This window comes from Mobula birostris, chromosome 8 (assembly GCF_030028105.1).
Source record: "Mobula birostris isolate sMobBir1 chromosome 8, sMobBir1.hap1, whole genome shotgun sequence".
NCBI lineage: Eukaryota > Metazoa > Chordata > Chondrichthyes > Myliobatiformes > Myliobatidae > Mobula > Mobula birostris.
The window spans coordinates 88367458-88386751 of record NC_092377.1 but is presented as its reverse complement, the minus strand read 5'-3'; the positions used below and the strand labels follow the sequence as shown (position 1 = coordinate 88386751).

General features: G+C 45.3%; 1 protein-coding gene across 8 annotated transcripts in view; it reads right to left on the bottom strand.

Moving 5' to 3' along the window:
• Nucleotides 1-19294, bottom strand: part of syne1b (spectrin repeat containing, nuclear envelope 1b) — a 500086-nt gene that overhangs the window by 432722 nt on the left and 48070 nt on the right. For all 8 annotated transcript variants that reach the window (XM_072265605.1, XM_072265607.1, XM_072265609.1 and 5 more), the window contains exon 2: nucleotides 4133-4194. In XM_072265605.1, coding sequence (XP_072121706.1) covers nucleotides 4133-4194 — 62 coding nt within the window. The remainder of the gene's footprint in view (nucleotides 1-4132; nucleotides 4195-19294) is intronic.

Genomic DNA, 19294 nt, shown 5'->3' with positions numbered 1-19294 from the left:
TAAGTATTGCCAAGGCCCCTGCAATTTCTGCACTAGCCTCCTACAAAGTCAAAGGGAACACCTGATCAGGCCCTTGGGGATTTATCCACCCTAACTCACTCAAGAAACCAAGCACCTGGATATGGTCCATGACCTCACTACTCTTTTGCCTCAATTCTATGGTCTCTGCATCTGTCTCCTGAGTAAATACAGATGCAAACAATTCATTTATATGATCTCCCCCATCTCCTTTGACTCCATGCACAGAAGATCACACTGATTTTCAAGAGGACCATTTTGTCCCTTACTCTTATACAGCAACTTTCAATAGTTCAGGAACTATCTGAAGCGCAGTCACTGCTGCACAAAGTGAGCAATGTTAAGCTTTTTGGGAGATAAATATTCATCGTTGGGATGAGTGTACTGTTGACAGCCTGGCCATTCACTACTCAAGTCATAACCACCCATGAACCGAGGGACTTGCTCGATTTATTCAGTAAATCACACAGTATGGGACTGGAGTCACGTGTAATCCCGGATGGAAAGGACGACAGGTTTCCTCTGCTGAAGGACTACTTTTCTGGATGAGTGCAGCTTCAGTGACACTCAGGAAGCTCGACACCAGACAGGACATAGCAGCCTGTCTACAACCATTCACTCACTCCACCACTGAGACACAGGAACAGAGGTATGGATCATCCAACAACTAACCAAGGCTCCTTAGAGAGCATCTTACAAAACCCACAACCCCTACCAGGGGCAGAAAAAGCATGGGGTCACCACCACAACCTGGAAGTTGCCTTTCCAAGCCACACAAATGGAAACACACTCTGTGGCCACGTCATTAGGTACATCAGCTCATTAGTGTGATTATTTAAATCAGTCAACCATGTGTCAGCAATTCAAGGGATAAAAGCATGCAGGTATGGTCGAGAGGTTCAGTTGTTGTTCAGACCAAACATCAGAATGGGGGAGAAATGTGGTCTAAGTGACTTTGACCGTGGAATGATTGTTGGTGCCAGAAAGGGTGATTCGAGTATCGCAGAAACTGCTGATCTCCTGGGATTTTCACACACAACAGTCTCCAGAGTTTACAGAGAATGGTGTGAGAAGCATAAAAACATCCAGTGAACAGCTGTTCTGTGGGGGAAAACGCTTTGTTAACGAGAGAGGCCAGACTGGTACAAGCTGACAGGAAGGCGACAGGAACTCAAATAAACATGTGTTCTAAAGGTGGTGTGGGAGGAGTATCTCAGAGTGCATAACACGATGAATCTTGAGGTTGGTGGACTACAGCAGCAGCAGATCACGAACATACACTCGGTGACTACCTCATTAGGTTCAGGATGTACCTAATAAAGTGGCCCTGTCGCTTCACAGTCACAGGGTCAAAATCCTGCAACTCTCCCCCGAGGTGAGGTCTGGGGTGAGGAAAACCAGTCTGAAATGCTCCATCTTCACTGCCTGCAGATGGAAGCAGTAGCAGGTGAGGTGACCAGCAGTGACCTATTACACTGATGCATATGGAGTATCAATCCACAGTCCCTGGGTATCAAACCATTCGTAGTGAGGGAAGAGCGGAGGCTGAGGGTTAACTCTCCCCTCAAAAAAAATTCTTGGGGACAGTCTCAGGGGCTAGGACTAAAATGGTCACTGAAGATGACACTGTCAGATATGAATCAACTAGCCTACTCCTAGCTTGTTGTTTCTGAGAATTAAAATTGTGCTGTGCTGCATTGTCTTGTGGGAGTGATCTCCATGGTAACAGCAAACTGGGTAAAGGTAACTGTTTCCATAGTAACCCGTACCACATACAAGGGAATATGAATCCCATATCAGCATTGGCCTTAAAATTCATTTATGCCTCTTCGTACTTAAATGAAATAATTCATTTCTTACACGAGCCTCATTCACACTCAGCTGCTGCTTCCTCTAATTAATTTCCAGGTTCCAAGGGTTTAGGAAGTTACTGCCAATTCTGGTCATTACACTTTGGTAAAATATCTAGACCTTGGAAGCAATTTACTAATACCCAAATTGCAAGAGTTATTTTCAAGGTGTGATTACCCAAATTAAGTTTGTAATACCTGGAAGGTTAAGAAATTTTTTAAATGGGTATACAAAACATAAAAGATGTTAGCCAAAGATTATTATTTCCAGTTGCTAGCCCTTTCAGAAACGAAGTTAAAAAGCACTTGTACATGTGTTTGGTACAATTCCCTTTCATAACTGGGAATTAATGTCAAATAGACTGCTAATTAAAATTCACAAGACGCACTGTAGATGCTGGAAATCTAAGAGGAATACACACAATGTGCTGGAGGAGCTCAGCAGGTCAGACTTCTTCCCTCTCCAGTCCTGGCGAAATGTCGACTGTTCATTCCCATCCACAGACGTTGCCTGACTTGCTGAGCTCCTTCAGCACAACGTATGCACTGTTAATTAAAATTAACTGGCCGACTAATCATGTCTCCTGACTGAGCTTCATTGGGAAATCATACATAACTACGTGTGGTTTGTGAGCGAGAGTCCGAAGCTCTCGAAATGTAGAAACTGCACTGGTGAAAGGGGCCACTTCTTAAGGCTGATTTATACTTCTGCGTTAAATCGACGTTGTAGCTGTGAATCCTACGCAGAGCCTACACGGATCTCCACACCATAGCCTGACGCGTACCTCTCCCAAAATGTAACTACGCGTCGCGGCAACGCAAACCACGACAACTGTGATTGGTCCGCTTGGTAGCATCGCATTTCCTCCTACGCTGCAGTAGCTTCCCATTGGGCGACTGAAGGGCAGGGAAGGAACTCTGGCTGCAATGCTTTCCATAAAGCTTTACAGACCTCCGAAATTATGGAGGACACATTTTGCTTTTACGAAAAAAGACGCTCGCTTTAAACGTGTTACCCCGAGAAAGACTACCATGACCATGAAGCCTTGAATGGGCAGGTGTGCGCGCATGCGCGACGTGCCCAAATTGCAGAGCGACACAGACACACCAACGCACAAGTATAAATGCTCACAACACGCGTCGGCCACTTGTGTAGGCTACAGCGTCCATTTGACGCAGAAGTATAAATCAGCTTTTACTTCTCACCACCACGCCACTCCAATTTCCTCACCCTACCCTATCCCTGTGCTTCTACTCTGTTAGATAACCAGCAACCCAGGATGAAGACACATCAGCACCTGGTGTAACACTCTCAGTCAGTCAGACACTTACTGTGTTCAATTTAGAGGTTAGCTTGGGGACTGGATCGAGATGGATGACTCACTGTGAGTGAATAACTCGAGTCAGGAAAAGGGTAAAGGATTTGCTCTGGCTCCTCCCACATCACAAGGCCACGAATAAGTTCTGATGAGGAGTTCAATGCAGAAAGCAGCTAATAAGAATGTACAGTGAAATGTGCATTGCAAGAATCTGCTTGCAACCCCAAGGAGCGTGAAGGAATCCAGCATCAACCTTGCACAAGCTGTTATCCCCCAGAGCTTGAAGGCCAGCCTCCCTGACACAGGAGTGGGCAGAAAATGTGGGATGGTGAGATGTGGAACTGTTAATACAAGGTCACTAAACTAACACACAATACAAGTTCCACTGAAAAGCATCAATGCAATGCTAGAGTAACAAACACTGAACTCTAAAAAAATAAAGAGGTCAAAGGCTTTCTGAAGGGAGGCTCTGTTTTAGATCCACGAAGCCGGACATTACTTGGTTTCATAGCAGCCTCTTTTAGTGGAAGCTTTATCATCCCTCAGGTAGGAATGATCAGGCATTTGGCTTTTATGGGCTGCACATGCCCCGTGGATCCTTGGGGAGAACGGACATTTTGAATCTCCTTCACATCAACATCAATTGAAGCTGCAAAGCATCAGCAAGTGGTTGCGTTCTCATTTTGATTTTTTTCACCAAGGACAGAACAACGGCAAGAGGTAGCCCTCTCTAAAACTCTGGGTCCGGGAAATTCGACGGGACAAATCAATCAACAGTAAACACAAGGGCAAATTGGAGCAAATTATCTGAACACTGAGGGATCTCTCATTTACAACTGCCCATGTTGCATATGACATACATTCTGGTCCTTCGCCAGTAAGGGAAACAGAACAATGTCTGGAGATGGGCTTGGAATATAACTAGGATGACAGAATATTTCTTACCTTGGCCAAGTGACTATTGATCCACTTGGTGAACGTTCTCTTTTGGACAGCCTCCTGCTCATCTGCAAAACATTGAGGGAACAAACATGAGAAACACAGGAGGGAACTGCTAAGACTTGCAAAGCAGAGAAACACCTTTTCCGCCGATGCTTGTTTGCAAGGTTTTAACACAGCGGGGGTCCACAGGCACAGCGTCAGCGTGAGAGCAGGAAGAGTTGCAAAGGGGAAGGAGATGCTCATAAACGGTGGGAAAAGCTGTGCATTCTTGATATCAAACGGGGCCTACTACAACCAAAGTATTTGGGGGCCTCATCAATATTAATCACGGATCCTTCCACCCAAATCCCTCTGGTAACGAGATCACAAATAAGAGAAATTCTGCAGATGCTGGAAATCAAAGTAACACACACACAGAATGCTGGGGCAACTCAGAAGGCCTGGCAGCATCTATGGAAAGGTGTAAACAGTCGATGTTTCAGGCCAAGACTGGAAAAAAAAGATGAGGTCAGAGTAAGAAAGTGGTGGGAGGGGAGGAGGAAGTACAAGGTGGTAGGAGGTAGGTGAAGCCGGGAGAGGGGAAGTCAATTGGTGAAAGGGATAAAAGGTTGGAGAAGGGGGAATCTGATAAGAGAGGACAGAAGACCATGGAAGAAAGGGAAGGGAGAAGAACACAAGAGGGTGATGGGGAAGTATGGAGATATGGTGAGAGAGAGAAATGGGAATGGGGAATGGTGAAGGGGGGACAACTACCAGAAGGTCGTGAAATCAATGCTCATGCCTTCGGGTCAGAGGTTTCACAGATGGAATACAAGGTGTTGCTCCTCCAACCCTAGCGTGGCCTTATCACGGCAGTAGAGAAGGCCATGGACCAACATGTTCGAATTACATATCTGGTAACGAGATGCCAAGGCGCTAAGATGAAAATACATATGCCTTGATTTATCAGTGAACCTTACTGATCAACATCCCCGGTAGAATCCTGAGGGAGTGCTATTTTGTCAGGCAAAGCATTACATCAAGCCTCAACCTTTCAGCTCGACAATGAAAGATCCCATCATGTTGCATAGACAGGAACTTATTATATTATTCACTGAATCAACTCCAGCGGACTAATATTTCATTCATTTAATTTTCTCTTTGTGGGATCTTGCTATACTATCATATTTGTCCACAAGCTAAATGTGACAATAATTAAATTGTAACTAAGAGCGTAATGAGAAGCATCTTCTGACATCTCGGGGTGGTGCTTAAGCACCGTGTAAATCTCAACTTTCTTTTACATTTTCACTGAACAAAATCCTATTCTTCATCCTACTTAATGGGACAAAGCCAGAAAAAAAAAACAAAGCACATAAAACCGCACAGAACTCAGCTTTATAACTTTTTGTTTGTGAACTTAAACATCCGATTTGTGAGCATAAACTTGTACTTCAGGGATTTCACGCTGAGAATTCATGTGAAGAACATTAAAACCAGGAAACCAATCTCCACCAGCAATAATTGAAAATTGAAATCACACAGTTTGCATAAAGAGATAAGCCGAGCTAAGTGTCAGTGTTTCAGGTGGAGGACCCTGTTAAATGAGTCTTTAACCATTTTATGCTCGTTTTGTGCACAAGAAGTGATCATGCTTTCCTCACATATTTTGTTTTATTAGTGTTTCTACTTGTCCTCTGTCTACAGATTTACTAGCTAGTGGGCACTTGAACAGTTAATGGAGTGGAATGTACACTGCCCAGTCAGATGCAGATGGAAAGCAATTTGTCTGTTAATGCAATCAATAAAGCCACAGAAAATCTGACTCCATTACTAAAGACTGGAAATTCCAGAAACTTGTAGCATGGCAAACTAGGTCAAAGGAACACCAGAACTGTAAAACAGTTCAAGTGCAAAACAACATGGCATGTTCTCTGCAGCAAGATTAGTTCTTCAGTACTGGTTAAACGTCCAAACAAAGAATGCAAAGAACTGCCAGCCAAGGAAAATACAAAATCCAAGTAGTTAAAGTTCACCTGATAACATCCCTGTGGTTACCCAAGACTAATTGTTGACTAATTAACGAGTCTATGAAAGACAATGAGAGAAAAAAAACACAAGTGCTGAAGCTTTTTGGGAGCAAAATCCCAACATTCAAATTTCAAAGTATATGTTATTATCAAAGTACATATATGTCACCATATACAACCCTGAGATTCATTTCCTGTGGGCATGCTCAACAAATCTATAGAATAGTAACTGGAACAGAATCAAAGAAAAACCGCCCAACTAGGGCATTCGCCCAGAGCGTGGAAGACATCAAACTGTGCAAATGGAAAAAGAAGAAACAATAATAATAAATAAGCAATAAATATCCAGAACGTGAGATGAAGAGTCCTTGTGACTGAGTGCATTTGTTGTGGGAACATTTCAATGATGGGGCAAGTGCTGTTGAGTGAAGTTATCACCTTTCGTTCAAGAGCCTAGTAGTTGAGGGATAGTAACTCTTCCTAAGTTGGTTGTGCAAGTTCTGAGGTGCTTGCACCTTTTTCCAGTGAGGAGAGAGCATGTTCTGGTGGTGGGGGTCCCTGATGATAGATAGATCATGATTTCCTGAGATAGTGTTTCACGGTTGGGAGGGCTTTACCCATAATGGACTGGGCTATATCCACAACTTTTTGTAGCATTTTCTCTTCAAGGGCATTGATGATTCCTTTCCAAGCTGTGATGTAGCTAGTCAATATATTCTCCATTAAACATTTGTAGAGGTTTGTCAAAGTTTTAGATGTCATGACAAATCTCTGCAAACTCCTAAGGAAGTAGAGGCACTGCCGTGCTTTCTTCATAATTGCACTTACGTGCTGGGCCCAAGACAGGTCCCTTGAAATAGTAACACCTAGGAATTTAAAGTTGCTAACCCCCTCTACCTCTGATCCTCCAATGAGGACCGATTCATCAATTTCCCTCAGGTAAGTGACCAAAACAACCATTATTTTTTCTGATTGCTAAATGCCCCTTGGTACTCTTGCTCCCACCTCTAATTCAGAAAGCAACAGGCTTAGGTCTCCACCTACATAACATAGAACAGTGTCCCAGCGCCAGTGCTGTCCCCAGCTGGGGGAGTGCTAAACTGTCAGGAGGTCTCAGCTTTTAGCTGAAGCATCAACCCGAGACCCTGTCTACCCTCCTCACTGCATTTAAAATAATGATCCATAATGATTCCTTGACCAACATTTAAAACAGCTGATTTGGTCATTTTGTTTCCCATTATCTCTGGATCTTTGGGATTACAAAATGGCCAACATGTTGCTCCACCTTGCAATGGTGACTTCGAAGAATCAGAATCAGGTTTATTATCACCGGCATGTGACGTGAAATTTGTTAACTTTGCAGCAGCAGTTCAATGCAATACATAATCTAGCAGAGAGAAAATAAATGAACAAATAAATCAATTACTGTATACATATATTGAAAAGAAAAATGTGCAAAAACAGAAATACTGTATATTAAAAAAAAGTGAGGTAGTGTCCTAAGATTCAATGTCCATTTAGGAATTGGATGGCAGAGGGGAAGAACCTGTTCCTGAATCGCTGAGTGTGTGCCTTCAGGCTTCTGTATCTTCTACCTGATGATAACAGTGAGAAAAGGGCATGCCCTGGGTGCTGGAGGTCCTTAATAATGGACGCTGCCTTTCTGAGACACTGCTCCCTAAAGGTGTCCTGGGTATTTTGTAGGCTAGTACCCAAGATGGAGATGACTAGATTTACAACCCTCTGCAGCTTCTTTCGGTCCTGTGCAGTAGCCCCTCCGTACCAGACAGTGATGCAGCCTGTCAGAATGCTCTCCACTGTACAACTATAGAAGTTTTTGAGTGTATTTGCTGACATGCCAAATCTCTTCAAACTCCTAATAAAGTATAGTCGCTGTTTGCCTTCTTCATAACTACATCGATATGTTGGGACCAGGTTAGATCCTCAGAGATCTTGACACCCAGGAACTTGAAACCTACATCACAGAAATGGACTCTTCAGTCCATGGAGCTCATGCTGATCATCAACCGTGGGGCAGCACGGTAGCGAGGTGGTTAGCATAGCGCATTACAGTACCACTAACCTGGGTTCAATTCCCACCACTGTCTATAAGGAGTTTGTACATTCTGCCCGTGACCGCGAGGGTCTCTTCCGGGCGCTCCAGTTTCTTCACACAGTCCAAAGGCATACTGGTTGATAGGTTAATTGATTAATGGTGATTAGACATGGCTTGAAGGGCTGGAATCTCAATAAACAAATAAATGTAAACTAATTCTGCGCTAATCCCATTTTATTCTCTAACTGTCCCCACATTCTACTATTAACTACCACTACTGAGAAGGAGGAGGAGAAGATGGTGGCGCGACGCAGCGCGCTACGGCCACTCCAGTGAATGATATCTGTTATCTGTTAAGTAGGGTGCCATGCACAATCTTGATTTGATGGAGACAGACGTGAGAGCACAGAGGAACATCTGGAGAAACTTCTGAAATGCCTGCTTCGCTGCCGCTGCTACTGTGTGGTCCAGAATCTCCAGAGGAGAGGGCCCCGAGTCCTCGGTTTTGCTTGTTGCTCGGAGGCCGGGGCAGGATCGAAGCGCTCGGTAGAGGATGGTGCTCGGGAGGCTGTATCGGAGGGGCTGATCGGAGGCTCGAAGTTTTCGGAAGGACTCAGAGTCGGCTGTGGTCGGGTGCTTCCAATGCATCGGCGGTTATCGGCGCCTAGAGGTTTAAGGCAGAGAGAGCTTCTCCCTTTTGCCACCTGCTATCGGGACTATCGTGAGTCGATCAGAACTTTGAGACTTTTTTTTTACCGTGCCCATGGTCTGCTCTTTATCAAATTATGGTATTGCTTTGCACTGCTGTAACTGTATGTTATAATTATGTGGTCTTGTCAGTGTTAGTCTTTGGTTTGTCCTGTTTTTTTTTGTGTGATTTCACTCTGGAGGAACATTGTATCATTTTTTAATGCATGCATTTCTAAATGACAATAAACGAGGACTGAGGGTCCTCATAATCTAATCTAATCTAACTGCTGCCTAGGAGCACTTTAGACCAGGGAATTAACCAACCACCCCACACATTTTTGGAATGTGGGAGGAAACCAGAGCACCAATGGGAAAGCTATGCAGATACAGGAAGAATGTCCAAGCTCCACAGCAGACATTACCCAAGGTCAGATTAAAGTCACACTTTATAGGTCACATCTCATACAGCTTTATATTATTCCAAAATATTATTTTCATGGAAAGCCTAATTGACGAGAATTTGAATGCATCATTGCTAACAGCCCCTCACTCTCCTAAAACATCTGGCTGGATTTTTATTTGGAGGCAAGCTCTACCCAGAGGCTAGGCTGCAAACAGGGGAGTCGTTTTAATGCACTAGTGTCTCGTAAATTGCTAGCTGCTATTGTGTTTGTTGTCTGTTATGATATTGTCCTGGTGTTTTACGCTTGGCACTGAACCACAATCAATTCTGTTGTGTTTCACATACTGGTAAAGTGATTCTGGTTCTGATCCAGAACTGCTTTCTTGAACATCCTGTAGAATTTAATTGAGAGTCTCCTTTAAGTGGGGATGTCATCTGGGGCAGACTGACAGACAGAGCACTGTGGATCAATTAGAATGGGTTGAGGTGAATGGAGATGATGATGGAGAGTCCAAGTCACCTTGTGGAATGTGGGATAGAAGCCGGATGCCGGATGGAAGCAAGGGAGGTAGGTCCAGGCTGCACGCATCCAACCTCAAGTCAGAGTGGAGTGCCGAGCATGGGACTGAATTTCATGCTTCCCTACAACACAGAAAGAGGCTATTTGGCCCATCCAGTATCTACTGCTCTCAAGGCAACCCCATCAATCTCATTCTCCATCTCCACTCTCTGCAACCTCTTCCCTCTCGCTGACTTCCACAGCCCCTTCGAAAGATGTGTGGGTTGTCTTTTTCCATTGGAATATGGGAAGAAACCAGAGCACCTGGGGGAAAACCCACACGGTCAAAAGAGCGAACGTGCAAACTCCACGCAGACAGCTTTGGGGATCGGAACATGGCTCTCTAAACTTCTGAGACAGTTACACTGTGTCATAGTGTCACGTGGCGATACCCAGTGGTGTTGGGTCGGGACTAAATGTCCAACCAAAGTCATCAACGTTGTATTTCACAAGTAAGGAGCAGTTTGTAAGCAGGACTAGAGCAACACACAAAATGCTGAAGAGACATCCTGTAGAAATTAATTGTGACACTCCTTTATTCAGGGATTTCACCCTCAGGCAGCATACCACTTTGGATACTATCGGGCAGACCACCTACCAGGAGAAAGCAACAGCAACCAGATCTCTAGCACGGAGTCTGGCTCTGGAGTCAGAGGAGGGAGGGGAGGTCCTTAATGAATGCTTTGCTTCAGTATTCACCAGTGAGAGGGACCTTGATGAATGCGAGACAGATTAGTACGCTGGATATGTTGATGTTAAGAAAGAGAAGATACTGGAACGTTTGTGAAACTTTGGGAGAGACGAGTCCCCTGGGCCAGACAGGAAATACCCCGGGTTACAACAGAAAGCGAGGGAAGAGATCGTTGCATCTTTGGTGATGATCTTTGCACCCTGACTGGCCACAGGCGTACCAGAAGATTGGAATAGGGATAACCCTGGGAATTACCTCAGTGGTGAGCAAACAATCGGAGAGGATTCATTGAAACAGAATTTGCAAGCATTTGGAGATTCGTTGAGACAGGATTTACGAGCATTTGGAGGAGCATTGTCAGCAGAGATTTGTGAGGGGCAGATCGTGTCTTATGAGCTTGATTGGATTGCTTGAGGTAGTGACAAAACAAATTGGTGAAGATAGATCAGTGGATATGGCGTATATGGATTTTAGTAAGGTTCCATGTGGTAGGCTCATTCAGATAGTCAGGAAACTTGGGTCTGTGGATTTAGAATTGGCTTGCCCATAGAAGACTGAGAGTGTTCGCAGAAGGAGAGAATTCTGTCTGGAGGTGGTGACCTGTGGTGTTCTCCAGGGATCAGTTCTGGGACGCCCGCTCTTTGTGATTTTTATAAATGGTTGGGAGAAGGAAGTGGAAGGGTGGGTTGCAAGTCTGCAGATGACACGAAGGTCGGTGGTGTTCTGGGTCATGTAGAAGGTTGTCGTAGGTTACAACAGGACAGTGATAAGATGCAGAGGAGTGGCAGATGGAGCTCACTCTGGGCAAGTGCGAAGGTTGAAATGGAAGGCAGAGTACAGGGTTAATGGCTGGACTCTGAGCAGTGTGGACAAACCGCGGGATCTTGGGGTTATTTCCACAGTTCCCTCAAAGTTGCAGCACGAGTCGACAGAGTGGTTAAGGAGGTGAAAGCTTTCAATAGGTACATTTAATGTCAGAGAAATGAATGCAATATACACCCTGAAATTCTTTTTCTTCGCGGACAACCACAAAAAGAGAGGAGTGACCCAAAGAATGAATGGCAGTTAAAACGATAGAACCCCAAAGCCTCTCCCCCAACTACCTCCCTTCCACGCACAAGCAATAGCAAGGTAATAACCACCCCCACCAGCAAAAAAGCATCGGCACCCCCCACCGAGCTCCCATGCGTGCAGCAAAGCATCAATAAAGACACAGATTGCAGTACCCCCAAAACTACTCGTTCACCTGATCATTCAACATACTACAGGCTCTCTCTCCTCCTAATAAGGGAAAAAGAGGTGTCCCTGTTTCACACCGAGAGGGGAGACATAACAAACAATTCGCTGATTTATTATGTTAAAAATTTGTTGCTTTGCTTTTTCTGAGCTCTGCGCCCGGAAAATCAGCAACAAAAAGGCGCAGATCTCTGGACACACAACCCCCAGCAGCTAACCCGCTGCTCCTGATATTCTGTGTTCTCCCACGATGCTTCAGTGAGGGGCACCAGCCTACAATCAGCACGTCCCCAGGGCCATGAAATCCTGGAACCCTGAAGGCATGCTCATCTTCCTGGCCACGTCCTTGGGATATCAAAAAACAGCCGGTCGTGAGGCCCTGAGAGTGGGTGTGTTGACCTTCATCAGATGGGGCATCGAGTCCAGGAGCTGCAAAGTTATGTTACAACTCTGTAAACCTCTGGTTAGACCACACTTGGAGTATTGTGTTCAGTTCTGGGCACTCCAACATAGGAAGGATATGGGAACTTTAGAGAGGGTGCAAAAGAGATTCACCAGGATGCTGCATGGATTAGAGAACATGTCTTATGAGGAAAGGTTGAGTGACCTAGGGCTTTTCTCTTTGTATCAAAGAGGAACGAGAATTGACCTGATAGAGGTGTATAAGACGGTAAGAGGCATTGATAGAGTGGACAGCCAGTGCCCATTTCCCTCGGCGGAAATGGCTATATGAGAGGGCATAATTCTAAAGTGACTGGTGGAAAGTATGAGGTGGGAATGTCAGAGTTAAATTTTTCACATTGAAAGTGGCAAGAGTATGGAACGCACTGTCGTAGGCAATAGCACAGGCTGATACTCAAGGGAGATTTAAAGGACTCTCAGATAGGCGCGTGGATGAAAAAAAAACCGAGAGTTATGTAGGAGGGAAGGGTTAGATTGATCTTCGAGTTGGTTAATAGGCCAGCAGAACATCATGGGCAGAAGGGCCTGAACTGTGCTGCACTCTTCTATGTTCAGTGCTCTAACTCAGTGAGTCAGGCAGCCTCCGTGGAGGAAAATGGACTTGAATTGAAATCTTTAATCTGGACTGGACCTTGTCACTTTCCCTCCATAGACGCCACCTGACCTGCTGAGTTCCTCCAGCATTTTGTGTGTTGCTCTTTCTTCCCTTCATTTCCCAGAAACTGCTGCTGGGCTGTATATTTCTTGGGGTGGGGGGGGGGTGGTCACTGATGAGAACCACACCACTTCACTGTCTACAAAATCCTGGCGAGTATCATTGTTCTTGAATTACTCAGAACAGAAACTTGGCGTACGTTAGTCAGATTCTCCCTTCAGGAAAATTATTCTGGAACAGTAAAATCATGCTAATGGATCAGCCAGTTTTGTACCTAAGCAGAAGATACCTCATCCGAGATAGAGGCATTGACAAACCTATATGTGGAAATGCAGACTGCCACTAGGAGAGCCAGGGCAGCATACCATCACAGGACAGTGTGGCCCTGGAAGAAGTCCTAGACCTCCTAGCCCAAGAGCAGTTCTGTGTGAGAAATTAGCTCAGGAATTGGGTCCTTTCTGTCTCCTTTCAGCTGACTGGTTTCCCCAAGGCCCGAGAAACCCAATGGTTAAAAATAGAACAGCTATTAAAATAAAAGCAGGCAGTCTCATTATAATATTCAAATGACCAACCAAATTCCCACCAGTGATTGGCTCTTTCATTCTGCCTCCACTGAAATTAAGCAAGAGCACGATTGATTCTCAAAATGGAATTTACAAGCTGACATGGCCATATTCCTGGGAGGGAAAATTCAACCCATTCTCTCCAGGAATCAGCTTCCCGTATACACCCCATTTACAGCAAATGCCACAAAGACAAAAGGGAATTAAAAATAATGTGATTCAGCTTGAGCAGCTACTAAAGGCTAATCTCTGTAGTAAAAACATATACAAATTATTACAAGGGAGGAGTGGGAACAGTGGGAAAAATGTTATTGGATGAATCACAGCAAGCAAAAACAAATATCAAGTGCAAGTGAGCCCCATAGTAATAGAACAGCAGTACAGCCAGAAGGGAGAAAAATAACAGATCCAGAATATATTTCAGTAACAGGGTAGGAATGTATCCTGCCACCAGCGTGGGGACTTCTATAAGCATGTGGAGAATAAAGATAAGGCAGCAGTCATGATTTTCACATCCAAAACACATCGCAGCAGCACTCAGAGTCCCCATCAGCATCTCACTCGTGTTCTGTGGCGGAGTGGTTGCTTAGCAACAGATAGCAAAAGGATTGGACTCTCAGACGGTTATGTGACAAGTTGCGGAAGTCAAAAAAAAAATTTAACTGCAGGGGCTGAGAGGTTACAATAAAGCCACAAAATGCTGGAAGCACCCAGTGGGTCAGACAGCGTGCGTGGAGAGAGAAACAGGGTTAACATTTCAGGTCGGAGGCTGAGAGGTGTCAGCCCATCGCCCAAGCTCTAGCAAAGGAGCGGCTGGGAAGGGGCCGAATCACAGTGAACTGGCGAAACTGGAAATAAACGGGTGGGAGCAGAAATTACATCCAATATTAGCAAATAACGATTGCAGCTCTTGTAATTGGGCGTGACAAGGGCTGTTTCCTATGACTCATATCAAGTGCTAAGGAAACAGAAGGCTTTAAAAAGAACATTAGATGTAAACTGCCATGAAAATCTAATCTCTGATATACAAAAAAAAAGAGAATTTATTACAAAACACAGCGGGACAGTACACAGACCTTCCTATTGGATGCACGCTGCAATCCAACCATAACTAGAACCAGAGTGAGGCCAACAAAGTGTAATAGGCAGCTCTGTTGAAGGGCTGATCAGTGAATGTACTCTTGCAATGGGTTTCTTAATCCTATTTCTAACAGTGGCTCTTTGTTAGGGGCTGGGATTAGTGAATCTACTTCAAATATTTAAAATCCACGTGGATGAAAGATGAAGTGAAAGCCCCTGGCTTGGCAGTGCCTCACAGACCAGAAGCAGCATTTTGCAAACTAGAAGATATTTTAATGTTACCTGTGTCAATCTGATTTGGATACTATATGATCAATCACACAACTTCACACAGATCATACAACATTAGTAACATATTATAAGGATTAAGAATCTTAAATGCCCTCACTATTTCATCCTACCAGAAGTATTCTCTTTGTCCTACCCAATGACTTCCCCTACTTTCTCTGCTATCCAGGCTGACACATTTCTCTCCTTCTCAGCTTCGATGAGAAGTCTCGGGCCTGAAGTGTGAACCATTTCCCTTTCCACAAGCACTGCCTGACCTGCTGAGTGCTTCAAACATTCCATTTTCAGAGCAATAGGAACTCAGTGGGTCAGGCAGCCAATGTGGAAACAGAAGGACGGTTGACCCTTTGGGGTTGAGGTGCTCATCGGGACTCAGGATCTCAGCTGGAAGGCTGCCTTCCGATTCAGCAAGGGGACGGGCAACCATCTGCCACCACTCCAGCTTGCATCAGATGTGCTTTGCCTGCTGTGCACAGCTGAAGAGCAGGCCCATTCTGGTTTGATGTGACCGACGAATCTCTCCAGCTGGGACTCGAGTTGGGGGAGTAAGCACAGGGTGTGGCTTTCCAGTTCACTTCACCTCAAGGCCTAGCCCAGTTACTGACAGCTGTGGCTCACCGGCTGAGCAGCCAGAATGGGGGCTGCAACACACCGAGTTGGAATGGAAAGGAGCAGATCACTGCTCCTGAACTGGGAACCATTCTGAATGGAGGCTGAGCAGAGGCTGCAGGTGAACGTACAGGTTCCTGGAAGCAGAATGGAGACGGTCCTCCAAATGCCTCATTACCCGACTTTGGATAATTAAGAAGGCATGATTAGTCTCTGTGTATTCTTCTCACCAACTCTGCAATCAGCAACTAATTATATTTATGCAGCACCTCTAATGCAAAAACACATTAACTATCCCTCAGAAGTATTGGTTCTTCCTGTTGTACATAGAAGGCAAGGAGATCAGAAGCCTGTTCAGACAGGTTTTTGATTAAATTCAGATTCAAAGAAGCGACAATTAGAGAGGTGCATCACAACGACAGCAGATTTAGTCCTGAGCTCAGGTGTTGTCTCCGTGATCGTGTCGGTTTTCTCCCGTATCTCTGAGGTTTGATGGCAGCCGACCAGCTATAAATTACCCCGAAGGGTAGGTGGTTTTGCTGAATGTGGGAGAGAAGTAGTTAGAGAGAATGGGTGACTGATGGGAATGCTCCGAGGCTCCTTGGGGCAAATTGCCTTTCTCTGTGGTAAGGAAAAGTACCAGAGATTTAGAGTGTTGGTGTCCAGAGCTGAGTGCCATGGCACTGAAGGCTCGGTCACCAGTACTGGGATGAGTGAAACTGCGGCAAGTATAAATGAAGAAATAGAGCAACGTAGGTACCTGGGAGCAGTGAAGCATTCAGGTTTTCACAGAGGCAGGTCACAAAGGGGTCTTAACAGAAGGATAAATCTTGACGGGGATTCAATCTAGGTTGGTGAACTTGAGAATGGTACGTGGTTAAGCCAGAGCAAAACAAACCACAGAATTTAGGATGAGCTTAGCATTTACATAGAAACCTTGTTTTAGACCAACCAAGTACCTGAACCCCAAGAAACACTTTGATGGCACAGTGAGGCAAAGCCTTCATCTGTGTCTGTATCATTACTGAGTACAGGGGTGGCAAAAAAAAACACTCAGGAGAACTTTCTGTACAAGGTGCTGGAGGAACTCAGTAGGCCAGGCAGCATCTGTGGAAAAAAAGTACAGTCGACATTTCCGGCCAAGACTCTTCGGCAGGACTGGAGGAAAAAAGATGCGGGGTAGATTTAAATCCCAAAATGTCAACTGTTTACTCTTTTCTATAGATGCTGCCTGGCCTGCTGAGTTCCCCTAGCATTCTGTGTGCATGTTGCTTTCATTTCCAGATTTTCTCGTTCCTGACAGAACTTCCTGGCCTGCTATATGACCTGATACACCATGGCCTCATCTCCCCGCACGCGCCCCCCCCCCAAGACGGCGTTGGCATTACGATGGGTAACTGAAAGCATCTCCTGGCCTTCTTGCAGGTTATTAGTGTGGCTTCTGTTACCATCAGGTGTGAGGCCCCTACCTCTTTTACCGGGAAAAAGCATCTCCAGGGTCTTCACGCATATTGCTTGTGTGCTGGCATTGCTGTTAGCAGCAGGTGTGAAGGCTGACAGGAGAAGTGAAAGATTGCTATTCAGGCACGTCTTGTGCACTGAGCCACTGATGCCTAATACATTTTGCACTCTTCCATCTATCAGACAGAGGTGGGGTAATGACAAGGACTGCACTTAACAGAAATCAAAGCCTTCTGCATCAGCTTAGTGGCCTATCATCACTGCACTCACTCCCAGATCAGGAATCACAATTAACCACCCACTTTCAGCGTGTGCATTTTAAAAGGAGATGGATTAGGATTAAGCAGAATAGAAAACATGCAGGTCTGCTAAAGCACTCTGAGCACGGACCGCAGCTTTGCATTGTCAGGCATAGTGAGGCAGACTGTGCTTCTACCAGGACCTTTCAATCAAACAAGTGGCACCACTTTGCAATTGTCAACAGCCGGCCACGCTGACAACTCACCGTGCAGATACTGAAAGAAGCCAGTCACCAAGTTCAGTGATGTCACCCTCTTCCCGGAGACTGTCTTGCAGCTAGCCATTACTCGTGACGCATCTTGGAATGGAACGGTTTTCCCCTCAGTGTCCTTCCGATCCCAGATTTTGCTGCACAAGTGTGCTGCTGGGCTTGACGAATAGGCAGAGTGTGCCAGGCTGAGAGGCAGATTGCGAGTCCTCCTTCCTCCCACCTCCTGTGGAAGGTGTGTGTCCCGTGATACCCACCACTCATGGATTACATGGCCGTGCCTGGACTGCAGGGCTGCTGTTGGTCTTGCTACATCCTCTCAAACAGTACACCGTTGACAGGGAGACGAGATTAGCAGGGGACAGGGGCTCATTGCTGCCTTCCCTTATACTCATGGCAGTCGGAACGAAAAGCCACAACAGCAATCAAGTATTCTGGCAGGCAGACTCTCAGCATACGTTGAACACACATGCACACACACACTGCAGAGGACTGACAATGATCGGGCTTCCTGCTGCAATGACAGGCAACGCTCGAGCATACAGAGCATCTCAGACAAGGTTCACACCAGAATTCACCCTTCATGTAATTCTGCCGAGCTTCCACTGTGAGCTTCCTGGTTCAGGAATCAGCACAGAGCTTTTCCACACAAGAAAAGAGTGTCGCATCGATTTCATGAATATTGAAAGCAGAAGGAAGTCAAATCCATCATTTACATCCATTGCACAAAGGCAAAGTTTCAAGGTGAAACTCATGAAGCCAGGAGTGTAAAGCAAGACCCCTGCCACTGCCGCATCAATTAGTCCTGGTAACCCACAGGTACTGATTGGAACGCAAATCAGCCACTCTGCCACCTTAATACTGCACACAAGAAACTAACTTGACACAAAGAATGATTGAAAGAGTCGTCTGTGGTCTGCTTGCTCTTTGCCTCTGTGAGTATATTCAGTGGCTGTACTATGGGTTTAAAATGGGAACAGGAGGAGACCATTCACCTGACCCCTCACTAATTACATAGGTGGTTTATAGATCAGCTCCATTTACCCGTCATGGTGCCTCAAGCAAGGAAAACTGCAATCAATTATTTAAAAAACGACAAAATCTGCGGATGCTCGAAATCCAAAGCAACACACACAAAACGCTGGAGGAACTCAGCAGGTCAGGCAGCATCTATGGACAACAGTAAACCGCCGATATTTTGGGCTAAGACCCTGCATCACAACGGGACCCTTCATCAGCCTCCAACCAGATTGCATGAACATTGATTTCTTGAACTTCCGGTAATTGCACTCCTTCCCCCCCCCCCACTGCCTTTCCTTCATCATTCCCCATCCCTGTTTCCCTCTCACACCTGGTGCTCCCCCCCTCTCCTTTCTTCCATGATCTTCTGTCCTCTCCCATCAGATTCTCCCTTCTCCAGCCCTTTATCTCCTTCACCTATCAACGTCCCAGCTCTTTACTTCACCCTCTCCCGGTTTCACCTGTCACCTTGTATTCCTTCCTCCCCTCCCCCCACCTTCTCACTCTGACTCCTTCCCCCTTCCTGATGAAGGGTCTCGGCCAAAAACGTCGACTATTTACTCTTCCCCGCTGATGTTGCTTGGCCTGCTGAATCAAATATTTAACATAGGATTTATCCCGTGTTTCACAAACTAAATGTACAGATTTACAAATTAACAGAAAATTATTGCATGAAGGACAGGAAGATAGTTCAAAGTGAATTTTATTATCAAAGTACATATATGTCACCATATACAACCTTTACATTTATTTTCTTGTGGGCATACTCAATAGAACAATAACCGTAACAGAATCAATGAAAGACTGGACCAACTCGCACGTTCAACCAGAGTGTGGAAGATAACAAGCTGTGCAAATACCAAAATAAATAAGCA